A 19,985-nucleotide genomic window follows, 5' to 3' on the forward strand; every position below is an offset into this window, starting at 1 on the left:
GGCATTCATGTTTAGTGGATTATACCGTAGAAAACATTTCTGGCACAAGTTATTCCATGATGCCACTATTCTTGACAACAAAGCATTAAGCCACGCTCTTGCATGATCTCTCAAAGAGTATGAGAATAATTTAAGCCACAAGGCATCTTCAAGAACACCCTGTTGTCTAAATGAGTCACAGACCTCTAGAAAAAGTCTTAAATATAGTCTTGGATCTTCAGTGGGCAATCCCCTGAACTGCCCTGCGTTTTGCAACATCTAAAACATTACCAGTTTCAGCTTGAATTGTTGAGCTTGTATGTGTGGTCTTACTATCCTTGGATTCAAATCATCCAAAAGTGGAACAACATGTTCCCAAATTAGGCTGTCTCGATCATCTATCACACAATGAATACAAATATCAACATCCCAACCATTTGGATCTAATGCATCATTCAAACCAGGATCATTCCTTTCCCTAGCCATATTACGTAATTCCCTTATTCTCCTTACAAATTTCTTTCAATCTCTGGGTCAAAAGGATACTCTTTGTAAACAGGAATCCTTTTAGTCATGCATTGATGGCAACCATGCAGTAATTAAATACAAAAAAGTTAGCTAAAACTAAGAAAACAAAAGAAAATAACAAAACCAAATTTCACCAATTACCAATCCCCGGGGATTAGAATGGTATAATTTGGTCGAGTTATTACAGTTAGGTTGGATTAATGCTAAAGCAAAATAATAGTGAGAATGTAGTGGCAAAATAAGAGAATAATGATGTATAAAATGTGGATCACAAAACAAGTAAACGAAACAAGAATGTCACGACCAAGTAACTATAACAAAGAAGGCTAAGTAATTGCAATGTTGATTAGGATGGCTGGGATTGTTGATGCATCTACCTTCTCTAACTATTAATGCCACAACAAAGTCTTGAACATTCTACTGCTCGATAGGTTTCTACAGTAGTATGCTTCTTTTGAGAGCAAACCTTGGGCTACCTTCCCTAAGGTACTATATGTTTATATACTTAAGTTTGACTACCACTTATATTGTCTATGCTCTTTCGAATGAGGCAAGGTTCTATGTCTAAAGGTTGCGACGAATAAATAATTTTTCATTCACTCATATTATCCAATGTCTATCCAAATAACCTAACCCTATCGACATTAAGTTGTCTTAATAACTTGCTGCATATTCGTCAATACACAGCCTGTAATAAGCATGAAATACCATTGAATAAAAAATAGAATAATTCCAACTTAAATTGTGAGCATTAATAGAAATTAAAGGGTTCAGCCAAGTAATCACAAGCCTAAGAGATTTAGCTCATAGCTGGGTAAATCGAGTACAAGTTTAATGCAGTAATCAACATTATCTTTTACAATTAAGATCTAAAGGAAATGCGATAGGAATCAAAGAAGAAATTTCAAGATGTTGGCTTTTGCCTATTTAGCTCTCAACATCGGCAACACAATGTCTTGAAATTGCCAAAGATGATGCAGTCATCTTCTTGGTCCTTCCCTCATTTCCTATCAAAAGCTGGTCCTCTTTTTCTTCTATTCGAAAAAACTCCACTTTCTAAGGTTCCCCTTTTGGCTTTTATAAGTTTGACCTTCTAGGGTAGGTCCATCAGCCCATAATCATTTCTCTCTCTTTCAGGTGATTTTTTGGTACAAGTACTGCTGAGACCGAGAATGGTATGCATTAAGTGCTGGCTAGGCATCTTCCAAGTATTGCCATAGCATTTGTGTTGGAAAACTGCCCGAAATTTGTCACGTCAAACCTTCAACCCTCTACTCTTTCTCCTACACTTTGCACCTGCCAATCAACCACCAAACAAGTCCTTCCAACAGGCAATTCAAAGCAACATGTAATAGCACTTAAGCACAATCCAAGCTCTTTAATGCAATGCTTTAAAAAATAATAATGCAATATCCTAAAATGTAACTAAAATAACTTAAGTATAGGCAATTAATTAAGTCTAAAGGCATGAAATATAACTCTTTTCAAGAGTTATCATTTGGGCAGAGTGTTGAGACAATAAGAAACACTATAAAAATAAGAAAGAAATGAAACCCTAGACTATGGAAAAGAAAACAAAACCCTATGAGATGAACAAAATAATCCTAAAAACCTAAAAATATGAAGTGTGTCATTTGCTTCAGCCAATTTGGCCTGTTTCAATTGAGTTCATGTACAAAAATATTAACCAAATTGCCCCTAAATGTCTAATTTTAGTTGGGGGACATGTTGGACAAGGACTGCCCCTATGGTCGATTTTCTCTCCCTTAATAGTGATATCATGATACCTAGAACCTGGTATCGCGATAACAACTCCAGTCTTGAAATGGGGGTCCTTGGGAGTCTTGGGTATCGCAATACCCTATCGCCCGCTATCATGATACCACTATTGGTGGCTCGAGCATCCTTATTTCAACACGGTTAGGGATATCAGGACTTCAAGGCTTCGATATTGTGATCCCCCTTCGATGATGTTCTCGTTGCATTTGCGCTACCATGGGCTCCCTACATCATCCACCAACCTCGCTAGATGCCCCAGATGCCAATTAGTCATATTAGGTCTCAAAATAGCATAAAATACACACTAATCACTTATTTTTGGAAAGAACTAAAACTACGTAAAAGCATGAAATAGACATATAATTTACTCAGAAACAAGCTCTTTAAGCGTACTAGGGAGCTTAATTTGACATCAAATTACAGTAAATCAGCAATTACAATCAAATTTAAAGAAATTAATTTTTTACACTTGTAATCTAATGCCAAATACATTCAATTCATGATAAATAATCAAATTCAAGTCTTAATTGAGCTTACGAAAGCTTTTATATTAACCCAAGCACAAAATAGGGCCAAATTGTAAGGTTTTAAAAGTTCAGGGATGATGTCATAACGTCATCAATTCCATGTCAAGAGATCTCTAAAATAGTATGTCACACTACGACGTCGCGACGTCACTTACTATCGGTCGATGTTGTGACGAGAAAAGATGCTCATCGGGACGAGGACCCTGTATTTGGGAAATTTTGGGTAATTTGGTACCTATTTCATGTTTCCAAACAAACAAACCAGTTTTTACACCAAATAGCAGACTCAATTGAATCAAAACATACCAAAACACATAACATTTCATGTCAAACCAAGTCATTTAACTATTTACATTCAACAATTTCAACCTAGGATCAATATATTACTAATTATTCAATTCCATACATTCCACCAAATACCAGTCCAAATAAAATCATTCAATTATCAATCTTTACCTAAGTCAAGTCATATTGAATCATGCCATTTCATTTCCATTTAAAGCACTTAAGCATATATACACATATATTCATTTAACTTAACATTTCTTCAAAACTCAACTTTTAGCATATCTAATAACATATTCAAGTTTAAAACCATCAACTAATCCACATCAAACCTTACCTAATTCATACACCATTCGGTACATACCAACTTTTCAACAACTCAATATTTGCCAAAAATATCCAACATACCAAATGATCAAGATAGTGACCACTTTCTTAACATTTAATCCCTATATACATGCCACAATTCGAAAACCCAAAGTGATCCAAAAGCTACAAATTCAATGATAGGATAGTGGAGCTTCGAACAATTTGATTTGACTTGTTGACCGGTGTAATATCCCGAAAATTACTACTGTAATACCCCGAAAATTACTACTGTAAGAAAGTAGGTATCCCTGATAGTAAAATAAGGAAATAAAGTGACAAAAAGGGAAATTTTGAGTTATGGCAACATTGGGAATTATATTATGACATATTAATTTAAGAAAGGATTAAATCGCAAAAGTGAGAAATGTTTTGTTGCCCAAGAGTAAATACTCAAAATTTGAGGGGTTAAAGTGTAAATATGAAAAATTTAAAGGACTAATAGTGTAAATATTTTAAGGGTAGAATAATCTAGAAACTAAGGAAAATGGATGAATTAGGACCAAATTGAAAATGTGAAGAATTTTGAGGGACTAAATCACAATTTTATCAAATTAGTTGATGACTCAAGCATGGAATTTTTAAAGATTATAAAGGGAAAAATGGTCAATTAGAAGAGAGAGAAATCTAGAAGGTAATGATGATGTTGGTGATATTTTAGATTAATTAATTAAATAAATATTAGTTTTTAATATTTTAATTTGATTTTTAAATGATATTTTATTATTTTATTATTATTCTATTTAGTATATATATGGAAGGAAAAATGCATCCAACGAATGAAGAGAAAAGAAAGAAAGAAACTTTCTTTTCTTTACAATTTGGTCCTTTCACCAAAATTTCACCACTTTCACTTAGAAATCAAAAGAATTTCCATAGCCATCAAGAGGGGAAGATAACAAGAAGACTATGGGGAGCTAGAATATCAAGTTAGATTCAAGTAATAGAAGCTGGAGGAGAGAGAAAATCAAGTTAAAGGTTGAAACCAATCGGACAAGGTAAGAACATTAAGATTTCAACATATTTTTAAGTGTGATATTATTGAAAAAGTATGGAAATGATGTTATAGTAGAGTTTTCTTATATAAGGTCTTATGTTTTTGATATATTAGTGATGACAAATAAGAGAAAGTGATGGGAAATATTATAGAGAAAGGGAATAAGGGTGTTATAAATTTAGTAATCAACATTTTGCACTAAAACAGTTATGGACAGCAGCAATAGTCTAACTTTGAAAAATTATCAATAAATTGTGGGAATCGAATTAGAGTATGAATAAATTATGGAATTAAATCTTATTAACTCTAGTTTCTCATAGAAGAAACGGTGTAAGTAATGGAACTGCAAATCATGAGATATAATAAATTATGTGAGACAAGGTCAGAATGAATTTGGGTTCCCCTGTTCTGAATTTGGAAAATTATAAAAAATTGGAGAAAAATAATTATGGACTTAAATTTATATGTTTAAAATCCTGAATGAGTCTATTTTCAATAGAAACAAACCGAAACATCATCCGAATCCTGTACCAGGAGATAATTAATTTTTAGTGAAGAAGGGTCGGAACTGTCAAATAGCAAAACAAGGATGACTTTAAAGAATAAATTGTACTTATTGGCTAAACCAAAAATTATTAAAATTTTATAGTAAAAATATATGTGAGTCTAATTTTAGATAAAATTTACAGATCTCAATTTGGAGTTACATAGCTCAAGATATAAATAATTTTGTGACAATGACTCAAGTGGACAGCTTTTAATGAACAAATAAATAAATAGTGAAATTATAGATAATGTTGCATATAAGCATGTCATATACATTAAGGATGTGGAATGGAGAGCAGGAGGAGGAAAATATATGATTCAACTAGCATGAGTTTTCATTAAAAATGGCTAATTTTCATGTTTTAAGTTCAGGGACTAAATTGAATAAAAGTAATATTTTAAGGGTAAATTTGTAAAAATGTCAAAAAGTGACCAAATTGCATGAAATGAATTGTTTTATTATTTAAATTAATAAATTGAATGAAATATTAATTTATATCAAGATTGGATGGAAATTCGAGGAAAATAGAAAACTACCAAAATGTCCCTGAATTTTGGTATTTCTACAATTTAGTCTGGTAAGTTCGTGTAACTTGAATTATATTCTTAGATGATTTAAATATATATATTGGATTGAGAAATTGATTTGGATTGTGAACATGAGAAATTGTGAATTAAATGAAATGGAAATGAAGCTTTGAATTACATGAGAAAATATCGGGTCTCGTAGGCCCTATTTGTTATGAATATAATATTTCGAGGATATGTTGTAAAGAATTATAAAAGCACGTTAATAATTTAAAAGTTTTAATTTGGATGAAATTTTACAACTCGGTTTAATACGTAAGCAAATGTATGTCTTCTAGTAATGCCTCTTACCCTATTCCGGTGTCAAATACGGGTAAGTGGTGTTACAATTTGACATCGCCAGATTCGGTCATAACATTTAGACCGGGTTTGGGGTGTTACAACTGGCTCCAAACGTGCAAACGTTTAGAGTTAAATCGTGCAAATAAATATATATAAATTAAGTGTGTATCTGCAAGCGAACATATTAAATTGTAATATAGTTTTGTGTTACAACAGAACACCGATAAGTATTCTAAGGATTATACCTAAAGGATTTTGGATTGGAGAAATTTATTATTAAATTAATTACCGAAAATAATTACTAATCTAATCGATTTAAAAATTAGTAGTGTGAATATAAAATTAAAATATGAATTAAACTAATTAAATTAAAATAACCTAATTAAATTAAGGAGTCTAAAATAACTTAATGGAATTTCCTATTCCCAGTGTCAACGATGTGAGTTCCCAGCCTATTTTCAATTAAGTCACTAATTATCAATTAAGTCGCTAATTACCCTTGATTGAGTTATTTATCACCTTTAGCTAAGAATATCCTCTTGGTCTCATCTTCACTGAGGATTACCACCTAAGTCACCCTTTTTGTCTCTTCCTAGACATTCGGATACCCTCTCGGCCTCTAACCGCCTCCAGACATACTAATGTCAAGAGTGTGAATACTGCAATAAAATATAGAAATACGAGGCAGTATTCGCAAGTATACGGGTCAAGTTGTAATATAGTTTTACAACGAAGTAGGTGAGTAGAGGATCATACCCAAGGGAGGTGAGTGCCAGATCAATCCTAACCTAAATGCTAAAAGATCTAATTAGTACTTTAAATTAGTTATAGTACGAAAACATTAAATATAGGATTTTTAGGGTTTTCATAATAATAAAAAAGTATCATAAAAGAAATAAACTTCAAGAGATAGAAAAGAAGAATGAATTAAATCTTGATTATGGGTGATTAGCTCACTTCGGTAATCCCCATCAACTATAGTTTTGGGTTCCTTGTCAATTAACTAGTCGCTACCCCAACAGGAACTTCAGATCTTCCATTAACATAACGAGTCAGCAAGGACTACTTATTTTCCAACCTCATAGTCTAGACTGGCTTGGGGTAAAGGTGTTCACGAATAGATCATACTAATTTTAGGTTAATTCCCACCTTGATGACTTCCCGGGGTTGTCATGCCTAAGGTTTGTTTCATGTTATTCCTTTCCCAAATAGTTGATCCGTTGAGTAACCCTACAAAATAGTCAATAAATCATACCTTCACTCGTTAATCCCACATAGAGGGATTAATTCCTCATGGTTTTCATAGATAATATAAAATCAACATAAAAAATCCCTCGACTGCAACAAGAGAGGCAGCTACGTACATGCCTCCCATTGAGGCTTTATTTTCTCGTGGTTTCAGAAAAATCACATAGAATTCCTATACAATCAATATAACGGTTGGTTTCTGAGGATGTTGGCAAAATGTGTTCCATTGTAAGCGATCAATCCTTGTAATTATAAGATCGTGAAAATTTTGCGTGGCAAAATCGAAGCCACGTTCTGGAATCAGTGGTTTATCCACAAAATTGCTAGCTCGGGTAACAGCGTCGGTGGAGACAAATCATCTCCTTAGTTCATTGGGAATATCACGTTCCTTGATTCACCGAGACATGGGTTGTTTGCGAGGAGGCATGCTTAACTATATTCCAATTTCAACAGCCAATAAACCCAATAATATTGATGCAAATAAGTTTGCTAATCTATTTATTAAAATAAAAAATCAATGGAAATATACATTTAAATTTAGAGAAGATCATTATATTACTGGGTATTTGTTGCTGTTGTCGCGTCAGCGTTACTGTGATTCCACATCGACCGTCGTTGGTATCTTTGTCGAAAAGGGTTGAAGCACTCAATAAGGGGTTTTTTCGATCTGAGAATGGCAAGCAAATAGATAAGAACGGAAGACTAAAGACTAATAACTAAAGAAAAACTAAAGAAACATGGGTTTTGAAGTGGTGGTGGCGAAGAATGGTGAAGACGATGAAGAAAATTATGTTTGGGGTGGCACTTTAATGACTCATTGTGATGAAACCCTTACATAATTTATTTTATTAACCAACCTATTCGAAAAAATTACAAGTTTACAAATGAATATACTACACTTAAGGCACCAGATCCAACATCACCTACCTAAACCTAGAGTCGTCAATTCTAAGTTTTGAACTTTATTCAATTTAGTCTAATTTTTACAATTTAGTCTCTGTACCCAAAACTAGTCAAGCAACATTTTCGTCAACCAACCACCATAGATTTAGTTACCATTCATTATCATCATGCAAATAATAGTCAAACACATGCACAAATAATTCATTAAAATAAAGGCAAAAGCAAGGTTAGAGAAAGCTTAGGAATTTCTTAATGGATGCTTTGAAGAAGATGATGGAAACAATAATGGAGGTGGAAACATAACCAAAGTTAAGATTTTTATGCTTTGGAAAGTAAACACAACTAAAGTTAAGAAGTCTTGTACCCTCAAGGCAAAGGGACTCGACTTCATGAAATCCATAGCATCAATATCACAACACCCACGTTGAATGTTGTTTCCTCAAGGTTGGGCCATTGTCGTCTTCCTACACTAACTCAAACACATCATTAGGTTTCTCGTGTCACAATTTTTCCAATTTTGGTCTCAAAAGGGGTAAAACTAAAAAAGATTATTATTAATGATAAAGATTAAAAGTCAACAAAAGTATGTAAATGACTCGTAAATTGCTTGAGAATAAGCTCATTGAGTGTTGAGGAGAGCCTAATTTGACGTATCAAATTATAACATGTTATTTTGCAAAGTTATAAAGCAGACACCCCGAGAGGAGACTTCTCACTAAGTTTAATAGAAGAACCACTCATAGCCTCATAAGGCACTTAGCTTTATTTTGCAAAGTTACAAAGCAAACACCTCAAGAGGAGACTGCTTGCTAAGTTTAAAAGAAGAACTACTTCTAGTCTCTTCAGGCACTTAAATAAATTCAACAAAGTTATAAAGAAGACACCCCAAGAGGAAATTGCTCGCTATGTTTAATAGAACTACTTCTAGACTCTCTTAAGGCACTTAACTTAATTTTGTAAAGTTACAAAGTAGACACCCCAAAATGGATATTGCTCGATTAGTATATTCATACACTTTCAATAGTATCGAATATGTGTAATTTGATAATTGACACTCTTCGCCAACCCTTCACCTATTTAATAAAAATATGCCCATATTTATATTTTAATTTTAATTTGAGCAAGCAATGTATCTCGACCAATGCCTCACTCATATGTAAGCAGTCATATAACTGGTCATCGGTACAAAATTGGTAACCCCTTTATTAGTATGAGAAATTGAAACCGTTAATAAAAAAGTGTCTAACATACAACACTGAGGCTTTGCTCATACTTTTGTCTTGGAAAAATGTTACTTTATAACCTCTACCTCAACAGGAAGGCAATTGTTATGCATATAAAATATTATATATAAAATATATTAGGGGACCTACAAGTCTTTATCCCTCGTAACCTTATGACAACCTAAATATAGTAGGCTATCATTACCAAGGCCTTAAGATAAAAAGGAGACAATGAAACAACAAAAGATCTTCTTTTCCAAGCTTATCTATTCTTCATCTTTCTCTAAACTCTCCATGAGAGAGCTTACTCCATGATTCACCACTAGAACAATCAGTTTGTCGCCTCACCTTAAACAATTAATTTGGGGCCTCAACTGAAATAGATTGAACCGACTGATAACATCACAACCTTCGTCTTATCTAATTTTTGCATTAACAATATTCAAATCCATTTTTCAGATTTAGATTTTGGCTGAAGTAGCACGATACTTACATAACTATATTTATTTTTTTGGTAATATTTGATAGCAGTAATTTGAATCACTCTCTTAGGGGTGAGCAAAACTCGATTCGACTCGAAAAAATCGAAAAAAATTCAAATTTCGAGTTAAACGAATCGAGTTATTCGAATCAACTCGAATTTTTTTTTCAAATTTTGAGTTCGAATCGAGTTGAGTTTTCGAATTCGAATAACTTGAATAATTCAAATAATTCGAATATCAAACTATAATATTTTACATTTTTACCTCAAACTCCTAAACCTTTTTACTTTTCCCTCAAAACTTTTACTTCTTCCCACTTTCCCCCCAAAACTTTTACTCCCCTCCCCTCTCCTCCCAACCCCCCAATCTACCCAAAATCCATTTCCCACCAAAATTTTACTCTCCCATTTACTTTTTCTCAAAATTTTACTCCCCAAAACCCTCAAAACCTTTTATTTTCCCCCAAAACTTTTACTCCCTCCCACTTTTCCCCTAAAACTTTTATTCTCTTCCCATCCCACCTCTCATCTACCCAAACCCTCCCCCTTCAATTTTTTTTATATTTTCCCTCCAAAATTTTACTCCCCCTATTTACTTTCCCCCAAACTTTTATTCACCAAAACTTTTTATTTTCCCCCTAAACTTTTACTTCTCACCCTTTACTCTCAAATAAAAAATCAAAATTATCCAAAAAAAATCACTAAACATAAATAATAATAATTTTATTTATATCTACTATTTATATTATTGAATTAAATTTCACATTTTATATTATTTATATTATTGAATTGTTTAGTCATATTGAATATTTATATTAAAATTGAATTATTAATTATGTCATAAAATATTTGTGTTAAAATTTTATATTGGTATCAATCTCACATTTTATTTTTAAAATAACTTTTATTAAAAAAATCATATTTTTACATTTAATATATTTTTTAATTCCAAAATACATAGTAACAAGAATCTGAAGATAATTGAAACAACTAAGCAAACAAAGAAGCTAACCAGTATATAAAAAATTAATAAATAAATTATGAGGTGATGAAAGTTAATAAAAATTTTAATTAAGGTGAACAAATTTTATTACGATGGGTGACGTGGTTACAAAGACCCAAAATTATTTTTTAAAATTTAACTCGAACAAATATATTCGATTCGAATTCCATCTCACTCGACTCGATTCAAAAAAACTTCAAATAAAATTAAGATGAAAAAATAAGATTCGAAAACTTGATTAACTCAAAAATTTTCAATTCGATTCGATTCGATTCGATTCGATCGAATGCTCACCCCTAGACTCTCTAACCTACTTTCACCCACTTTATGTATTGGGTTTTCGATCAGCTTAAACGACATAGTTTTATTTCCCTTTTTTTCTTTTTTTATTTGATCATTTTTATTTCCTTTGTGGCTGAGAACGTGCAAGATATATTTTTCCGTCTTAACTCTTAAGGGAACACAAAGATTATTTATTTTCCTCCTCAAAATTTCCTCCTCGAATTTTCCTCTAAACCAAAGAGGACCAGAAGGAAAGTTTTAGAGATTTTCAAATTCAATAGAAAACATTTTTTTTTGAAAAAAAGAAAAACGCAGATGAATTTGAAAGAACCATTATGGAGCAAGAGAACAGAGTCAAACGAACATCCATCTCCATCATCGTCATCGCCAAGAGACCCAGAATCAGAGGCTGCCGCGGCTGCTGCAACGAGTGCGGTTGAAGAACTTGTTAACTCTCTCAACAAGCAACGAATCTACAGAGAAGTCACCCTCGCTCTCCGCACTGGCTTGTGCGACGTCCGCGCCGAGTTCTCTTTCCTCCGAGTCCGTGGCCTTCGTTTCCTCCTCAAATCCCTCCGATCCATAGCGCAGTCTGACTCCTCCATCACTCTCTTTTCCCAAACCCAGTCCATCCCTGACCTCCAAGGTTCATGATCTTTAAATCTTTTATTTTTCTCTAAAGAATCTATCGGTTTTTATTTTCTTATTTTTTTATGTGTGAATTATGAGTCTCTTGATGGCAGTGGTTCCGCTGTTGTTTGAGCATTCATTTAAAGAAACAGAGGATGAAAAGGTGGGAAGCTTGGATCACATATTCAGCGTGGAGCCAATGAAGGTTAAAAGTCCTTCCACGGATTCAGAAGTTGCTCTTGCGCTTAGAGTCTTGGAAGGTTGCTGTCTACTTCACCCTGAAAGTACTCGTTTGGCCCATCAACATAAAGCCATCCCGGTAATTAGATTGCTTTCGTGAATGACTGACAAATCTCTCGTTGATGGGAAATGTGAACTAGGATTGAAAAGTGAACATTACATACCATTGTAGAATGTAGTTTTGAGCATGTCAAATTATCTTAAACCAAAACCATAAGGGGCGTTTGGTTCAAGGAATGGAAGCTTACCTTTAGTAAGGGAATTATCCAAATGTAAGATTACTTAGCACTAATCGGATATATTACATTAACCTGTCCTTGTTATGGCATTTGCTTCTTTTTTTTTAACATGTATAAGGAAAGAAGTTGAAACAATTTTTTCCATCGTTAGCATGCAAATTAAACTTATATATGCTCCACGAATGTATTGAGATTACCCCTATATTACTGAATTTTAGCTCTGTTCAGAATGTAAGATTACCTGCTCAATAGTCTTTGGAGTCCAAACTAAGGGAATGTAATTCCGGCATTTTTTACTATCATCAGGAATGTAGGATTTTATGAACCAAACGCCCCTTAAGTGTGTTGTTTCACAGCTGCAATTTGCCGACATTTAACCACTTTATTTTTTGGATCAGGTTTCAACCAGCAGCATTTCCTCATCCATTGCCTACAATAATATGCTTATGGATACAAATTTTTTCTAAACATTTATTAAATTACTAGTTCCATTCATTATAGTTGTCTTGAATAAATTTGTTATAGTCTATAATAGGCAGTGAATATTTTGGCTGATTAGGTTTATATAAATATATATGTATATATTTGGAATTTTGTGGTGGTTAAAATTTACAGTTAATACATGCATTCAATCTTTTTGCAAATAGAAATATATGCTAAGTTTTAATTTTAGCTTTTACTTGAGCATAGACTAATCTACTGAATTTAAGTTTGTGTCCCTCAATAAACAATACAAGCCTTTTGAAACAAAATAAACTTAAAGGTTGTTACTATTGACTCAAGGAAAGAAAAACATATAATTAGAATCTTCTATGCTTAATAAAACTCTTCAAATGTAAGATAAATGTAGTGGATTATTGTTATTGAATTTTTTTTATGTGGAAGAGGGAGAAGTTGACCTCAACTCTTTGAGTAGGGGGAAGCATACGCCTAAATGAACCAACCATTTAGTCGTGTGAATTATTAATTATTAAGTACCATGATATATCTTTTTATTGTACTCAGAATTTGGTAATATCACTTCAGTGCTCATATGAGTGGACAAAAATGTTTCAAGAATGGTGCAAAGTATTCGGTCTTTAGTTATATAGTATAATGTGTAGTTTAATCCTTGACTGCTTGATATGATACAGGTTTTGATGAATGTTTTGTCAACTCGAGGAGTTCTTGAACAAGGTGCATGTCTGGATGCTTTAATCTCGATACTGTTGGATTCGTCAGCCAATCAAATGGTATTTTATCCTTTTTTGGCTGTGGAATGTTATATCTAAACTTACTAATGCTTTTGTTTAAACTATAGTCTGTTGGTTTATTTCAATTTTCTTTTTGGCTGCCAACTTTGATTAACAGCTCTCAGTATTCTAATGCTACTGTCTTATGGACCTATATTCCTGCATCATCATGGTTGCATAACCTTGATATCTGTTTCAGCTTGGACAATTACTCTTTAAATTTGTTTGTGCCATTTGTAAATCCTCTTTTCCGTCTTAATCCTTAAAGAAGTTAAGTTTTCAAGTGTTAGCTCGACCAGTATTAGTAAATAATAGTGAAGGCGTTCTTCTGCAGCCTTCTCCTTTTGTCTAGGAGAAGAAAAAAATAGCCCAACTTTACTTGGTATCCACTTCGTTTTGTTTCTTTTATGAAGAAGAAATAATCTCAAGTTCTCTCCAGGCCTTCTCAGTTTTTAACAAGTGAAAGACTTGGTGACTTCCAGGCATTCAACAAGATTAACACTATAGGCTTATAGGAAGCAAATTGGTCTCCTATCTGCTAGTCAAAATCCTCTTGAAAGGTTGTTCCTTTGAGCAAGAATGATGCACAACAGCTGTTATAATTAGTTACTTAGATTTACACCAGTCTCCTGCAATTTCCATTGTATAGGTCTTCCTAGAAACTTAGTTTCGTGGAAACCAAGTTTGTCATAAAACAGAAATATTTTAGCAAGGATTGGATACACTCAGGTAAGTACCATAAGAATGCATCTTTCGTGAAGTTGAGCTGAGGTTTTATTCTAAACTTTGTAGCCGAAATGAGGCATCCCCTGACTGTTTTTGCTTGGTTTCTGGTTAATGATGTCTTTCATTTGTTCTTTTGTTCGTTGTATTTGCATAATGTTTGTGCTATTGCATCCCAGGATTTTGAAGCATGTAATGGCATTGAGGAAGTTGCAGAGCTCATACGAGACAAGCAAGTGGATGAAAATCTTAGGTACTTGAAAATAGTAGTTAGGATATTTATTTCAAGGCCTTCGTTCTCTTTTTCTGATGCTCTTGTTTGTTTTTCTTTTATTGTATCCCATGCGATAAACCAGTGGAAATGAATTAGGTTATTCATGTAGATTACATGATCTCTGGATTTTCTTTTTTGTCCGTTTAATGCAATACCATGTCTCATTAATTTAGTTTTACTGAAAAGGAAAGATTGTTTTGCTGATCAGAATGAAATGTGGAGAGTTCTTGCTTCTACTCATTGGGCATATAAATGGGAGGGAAAGGTCTCCCATAGCAACCATTCATGAAGAGGTAAGGCGACTTTTAGGTGAAAAATCTGCTTCGTTGATATGGGCCGCTAGTCAGTTCGGTTCAACTCTTGATCCAGAGCAGAGACTGACAGCTCTTCACATCCAAGCCCGTCGGGTTCTAGAATCCCTAGACTTGTACTGAACGTTAATTTCTACTGTTCTTTATATTGCTTGTAGTTTCATGGAACATCATTGTTGATTTAGAAGGATGCAAGATGTTGCCTTATGGAACCAGCACTCTTCTGGTAGTTAGTGGCTGCTATTTAAGTTAGGGGAGAATATTGCAGAAATTCAGATCTTATGATTCATTCTATACTTATATAAAAAGAAAAATGAGACAAAGCAGAAAGTATCATGCATTTACCAAGCAATTGTTTTCATGTTAAGGGTTAGTTGGTCTACACTAGCATACATCATACATGTCTTATGAATGAAATTGCCATGCGCATGGCATACATGAATATCGTCTTGTTCCAACTATGTTCTGGGATTTTTTACACATTACATCGACTGAGTTTTGCCAGTATAACCACATGTATGTGTATTTGTCAACAGTAGTACATGGTCCCCTGTATTATGTGGCTCCGATCTAATAATTGCCTGCAGCAATTTCTCCCAACGCAACGTTACCATGAATAAGAGATCAGTGAACCAACTTCCACTGAAACGCTATTGATAAGTTCATAAGCTTCATTAATCATGCATGTATATTACTCTATGGTGATGGGTTAGATGTTATAATCCTGCATCAGATGAAACAATTCTTGGCCCCAACCCAGTCAAGAACACATGAAGTATTAGTGGAAAGAAAACCGTTTCTAACTTTTGAAACAAACTGATATTCAATCCATGTAATTCTCTTCGTATTTCCATGTTACCAATAGAAAGATGAGTGAAAACTATGGTAAGATATAAGACCTTCAAAATAAGCAAAAATTTCTCTCAGCTAAAAATAAGTCATGAGTTGCTAAAAATGACATTACATTAAATAAATAAAAGTCATATGGTAATTTCTTGATAGGCTAAAAGGGACTTACTATCAACACTAAATTATGGCATTCTCACGATATATTTCTTAAAGATTTATGAAAAAAAATAAAGTTTTGATTGAAATCGTAAAGATGAAAGTTTACAAATTATAATATCTTGCCAACAATCATTTGGTCTAGTGGGAAAAGTATTAATTTGTGAGACATGATAGCTTGGGTTCAATTTGAAGCATCCACATCCTCTACCCCCAATTAAATAAAAATAGTAAAAGAAAAAAAACACCATTATCTATACTATATATAAAGTGATTCGACACCAACTCAGTTATGAAATTATTAAAATACCCTTACTTTAAAGTGTTGTTAATATTATTATAAGAGTATTTTCACCTTTTTCATACTTTTATATAATTTTCAAATAAAACAACTGAAAAACATTACTTGGAAATCAAACACAAGACCAATAAATTCATATAAAAAACACTTACCAATCCACTAATAATCAATTTTTAATACATTTTTATAAATATATTTTTTCCATCTAAAATATTTATGTTCACCCACATTGTGAGTGATAAAATCTAGTATTCAAATCTTCAATTTCTTATTGAAGAGCATTTAAGTAATTTCCTTGACTAAGTTGATGACTTGCATTTAGAACACAAAGGTGTGTTTAAAAATAACATATAATAAACAACGAAACATATGGTTTTAAACTAAATATTAATTATAATAACAGATGTACTATATTAAAATGAAAAAATAGATTAATTTGTGAGGAAAATAAAATTTAAACATGTAAATACATCAAATTAGAAATATTAAATGTACTACAATTGTTTATCTTTGTATTGTCATCAATATTTAGTTGGTGTCCAGTTAACTTTTGATACCTACTCAGTCAACAACTTTACCAATAAGAAATTCTATCACATGCATATGTGTGTGCAAATTACGTATTTAGAACATAATGATGTGTTTAAAAATAAAATATAACAATTAATGAAACTTATAGTTAGGAACTAATTAATAATAATACATAAAATATGTATGATATTAAAATGAAAGAAAATTATTAAATTATGAGTAAAACGAAAGTTAAACACATAAATACATCAAATTAAGAATACTAAAATGCACTAGAATTGTTTATCATGGTGTTGCAATCAATCTTGAGTTTGTGTCAAGCTAGCTTGTGACACCAACAACACAAACTCAATCAACAACATTATCAATGTATACAAATGATGGAGGTAATAAAGTGTGCACAATAAAATTAAAATGTATAAAAATATTAAAATAAAATTTTGTTTGAGTGGTAAAGTTAAGGTTTTATTGTTGCAATTGACATGAGTTTAAATCTTATCATAAGCAATTTTTATTGATTTTTAAAAAGAATAAAACGACTAAAGTACCGTCAAATAATATAACTTATTCTAAATACGGAAAGACATTTCCGTAACTTAGTTAGGGGTTTAAATAGAAATAAATATAGATATACAATTGAAGGAGGTAATAAAGTATGCATAATAATATTAAAATGTATAAAATATAGTAAAAAAAAATTTTGGTTGAGTGGTAAAGTTAAAATTTATTGATGCAAATGGTATGGGTTCAAGTCTCTCAATAAGCAAAGTTTTTATTTTTTTTTATTTTTTAAAAAGAATAAAAAGTTAAAGTACCATTTAATAACATAACTTATTCTAAATACGGAAGAATACTTTTGTAATTTCTCAAACTGAATTGGTGTCACGAGTCAACTAGACACTAACTTGGTTAGGAAAATTACTAAGATGTTCATTCATATTTAAAATAAGTTATATTATTCAATGATACTTTTAGTATTTTTATTTAAAAAAAGAATAAAAATATGCATATGGGTAGGATTTGAAGCCAAGCTAATTGCATTAGTAAAACATTAAATTTACCACTTAACCAAAAATTTGTTTTATTACTTTTTATACATTTTAATTTTATTATGCATACTTTATTATCTCCATCAATTGTATATATTAATAATGTGTTGATATTAATAATTTTATTTTTTGAGTTGGTGTCACAAATTAACTCGACACCAGTGATGATAATACCATGAAAAATAATTGTATTCATTTAGTATTTTTAATCTATTTTTATATTAATATAATATATATTGTGTTATTATTAATTAGTTCCAAACCATGCTGTTAGAATTGAGTGACTCGAATCCTTATTAAAATAAAATACAGTGGTAAAATAAAATAAAAGTAAAATACATATAAAACTACACTTCTTTTATTTTATTTTAGAATAAGGTTTTTAAACTATATTACACTTCATCTATTTGATATTGATTAGAATAAGGTGTTTTAATCTTACTATACTTTTTCTATTAGAATATGGTTTTACAAGCCTATAAATAGACATAGTCTACTCCTCTAGTAATTATTCGAATTCAACTTAGTGAATTATCTTTTCATCTGCCTGTGATTTTTTCTTGAAAGGGTTTCCACATAAAATCTGTGTGTTTTTCTATTTTTTCTTTATCTTTTCTTTGCTATACATTGTCATTATCGACGTTCTATTTTTTAACACATGCTTTTTATTCCAATCTGATCGTCGAATCTAAATGCATGACGTTACATTGCGTTGTCGAAACAACTCGAACAACATACATCATTGAGGTCAAAGAAGTAGCTTTCAAAAAACATTGTATAAAATAAAGAAAAACAATGAAAATCATTTATTAGTATTTAAAGTCATATTGGAATACTTTAGAATTGGTTTCTAGGTGGATTGGAAGTATTCAGGGTCGAGTATGAATCCTTGATGGTCAAAACAACTCAAACATGGGAAGAACCTTGTTATGACCGGCTTGTACTAATATAAGTAGGGACTTTTACTGATACAAGTCTATTTTATTGTAGCAGTTGACATATTGTTTTACTTGTATTTATACAGGTGACCCCTTGTATCAATACAAGTTTGCTTGAACCCAAAAATCTCCTCAAAACTCATTTGTTTTAGCCCAAAACAACACCATAATGAAACCATGAATTGTAAGACTAAAAAATCAAGTTCAAAACATTGTTCTCACTCACATTAACACATTCAAACATTATGGACACAGTCATGCTCAACAAGTATCAAACTTAACCATTAAGTAAGTTTACTTGGGAACCAAGCAATCGATCATTCATGATCTTACTTACCTTTAAATACATATATACTGTTGGAAAATGTGTCCATATTGTAGTAAACATGCAATTGTTTTCTATGTATTTGAACGATTAATAAATAAATTTCACATTCCACTGTTATGTCCTTTGTAGTTCTGTCTTTCATATTTTGCATGCATAGCGAAATTGTCACAAGCAAATATTAGCTCATTGATTGCTTAAGTTCAAACTGATGATAAATGGCATTGTAGAAACATTTACATTGTGAGAAAGACAACTTACTTCAGTAGATAATCTAAACGAGTCACTAATCCCGTAAAAGGATCAAAGTGAGAATTTGATTCAATAGTGAGAAGGATTATTATGTCGTCTACAATTCCAATTGAGGAGATGGATAATCTTGGCTATTAGAGCAATTGACTCCACGGGTAGAGACATAGATGTATTCATTGGTAGAATGATACATTGGGCTGGACCCAAGATGAATTAATTCTGAATCCGTTTCTGAGTTAATTCACTTGTGCCATTCATGGTGTGATTTACCTAAATCCTGAGTTAGTCACTGGCCATGCGTATGTAACTCTTATGCTTTGATTTAAATGGAGACTTATGCTCTAAAGATGATCGAGCTGATAGCCAATATGTTGGGTACATGACTTGTGTATGGCATGGCTTTACTAGCAACAATGAAATTCATAGCTCAATTAAAGAGTTAACGATATCCTTTGATTGGTATTGTGTGGATTGATAAATATGGAACGTGGTCGTGGGTTGCTTGTTATTGAACAAGTAATTTATCACATTCATTTGTTGAAAATGATCATATTAATCATTAAGAAGACACAATGGTGACAATGAGATAAAATAGGATTGTATTGAGTGAACATATTTAACTTATAAGAATCAAGGATATCATATGAGGGTAACACACATATGACAAGGTCATTGGACAAAGTAGTTGGATGAATTGCTTTCATAAAGAGTATACTTGTGGACTGACTCCATGATTAAGTAATTGCGAATCATCGGAATGATACTTCTGGACATAATTGCAATTACTAGAGCATAATTGTATATGTTTGATTGGTCTCTCCGCTAGCTCAACAAAAGCTTGATCGGATTACATTTAAATCAGAAAAAATTCTACAACTTTAGAAATAATTTAATTGAGTCGATTTATTCGATGTGGAA

At 32.1% G+C, this 19,985-nt stretch overlaps 1 protein-coding gene across 2 annotated transcripts; it reads left to right on the forward strand.

The window, feature by feature from the left end:
- Nucleotides 1-11,095: 11,095 nt before the first annotated feature.
- On the forward strand, nt 11,096-14,989 carry LOC107913005 (uncharacterized). 2 transcript variants are annotated; one of them, XM_016841436.2, is made up of 6 exons: nt 11,154-11,663; nt 11,761-11,966; nt 13,260-13,358; nt 14,261-14,334; nt 14,564-14,648; nt 14,825-14,989. In XM_016841436.2, exons 1-6 carry the CDS (start codon nt 11,333-11,335, stop codon nt 14,849-14,851), a joined length of 822 nt encoding a protein of 273 aa, XP_016696925.2. In that variant the 5' UTR covers nt 11,154-11,332; the 3' UTR covers nt 14,852-14,989. The 2 variants fall into 2 exon arrangements, with proteins under 2 accessions (XP_016696921.2, XP_016696925.2); XM_016841432.2 differs by having other exon boundaries at nt 11,096-11,663; nt 14,564-14,989.
- The last annotated feature ends 4,996 nt before the right edge of the window (nt 14,990-19,985 follow it).

This window comes from Gossypium hirsutum, chromosome D08, assembly GCF_007990345.1.
Source record: "Gossypium hirsutum isolate 1008001.06 chromosome D08, Gossypium_hirsutum_v2.1, whole genome shotgun sequence".
Taxonomy (NCBI): domain Eukaryota; kingdom Viridiplantae; phylum Streptophyta; class Magnoliopsida; order Malvales; family Malvaceae; genus Gossypium; species Gossypium hirsutum.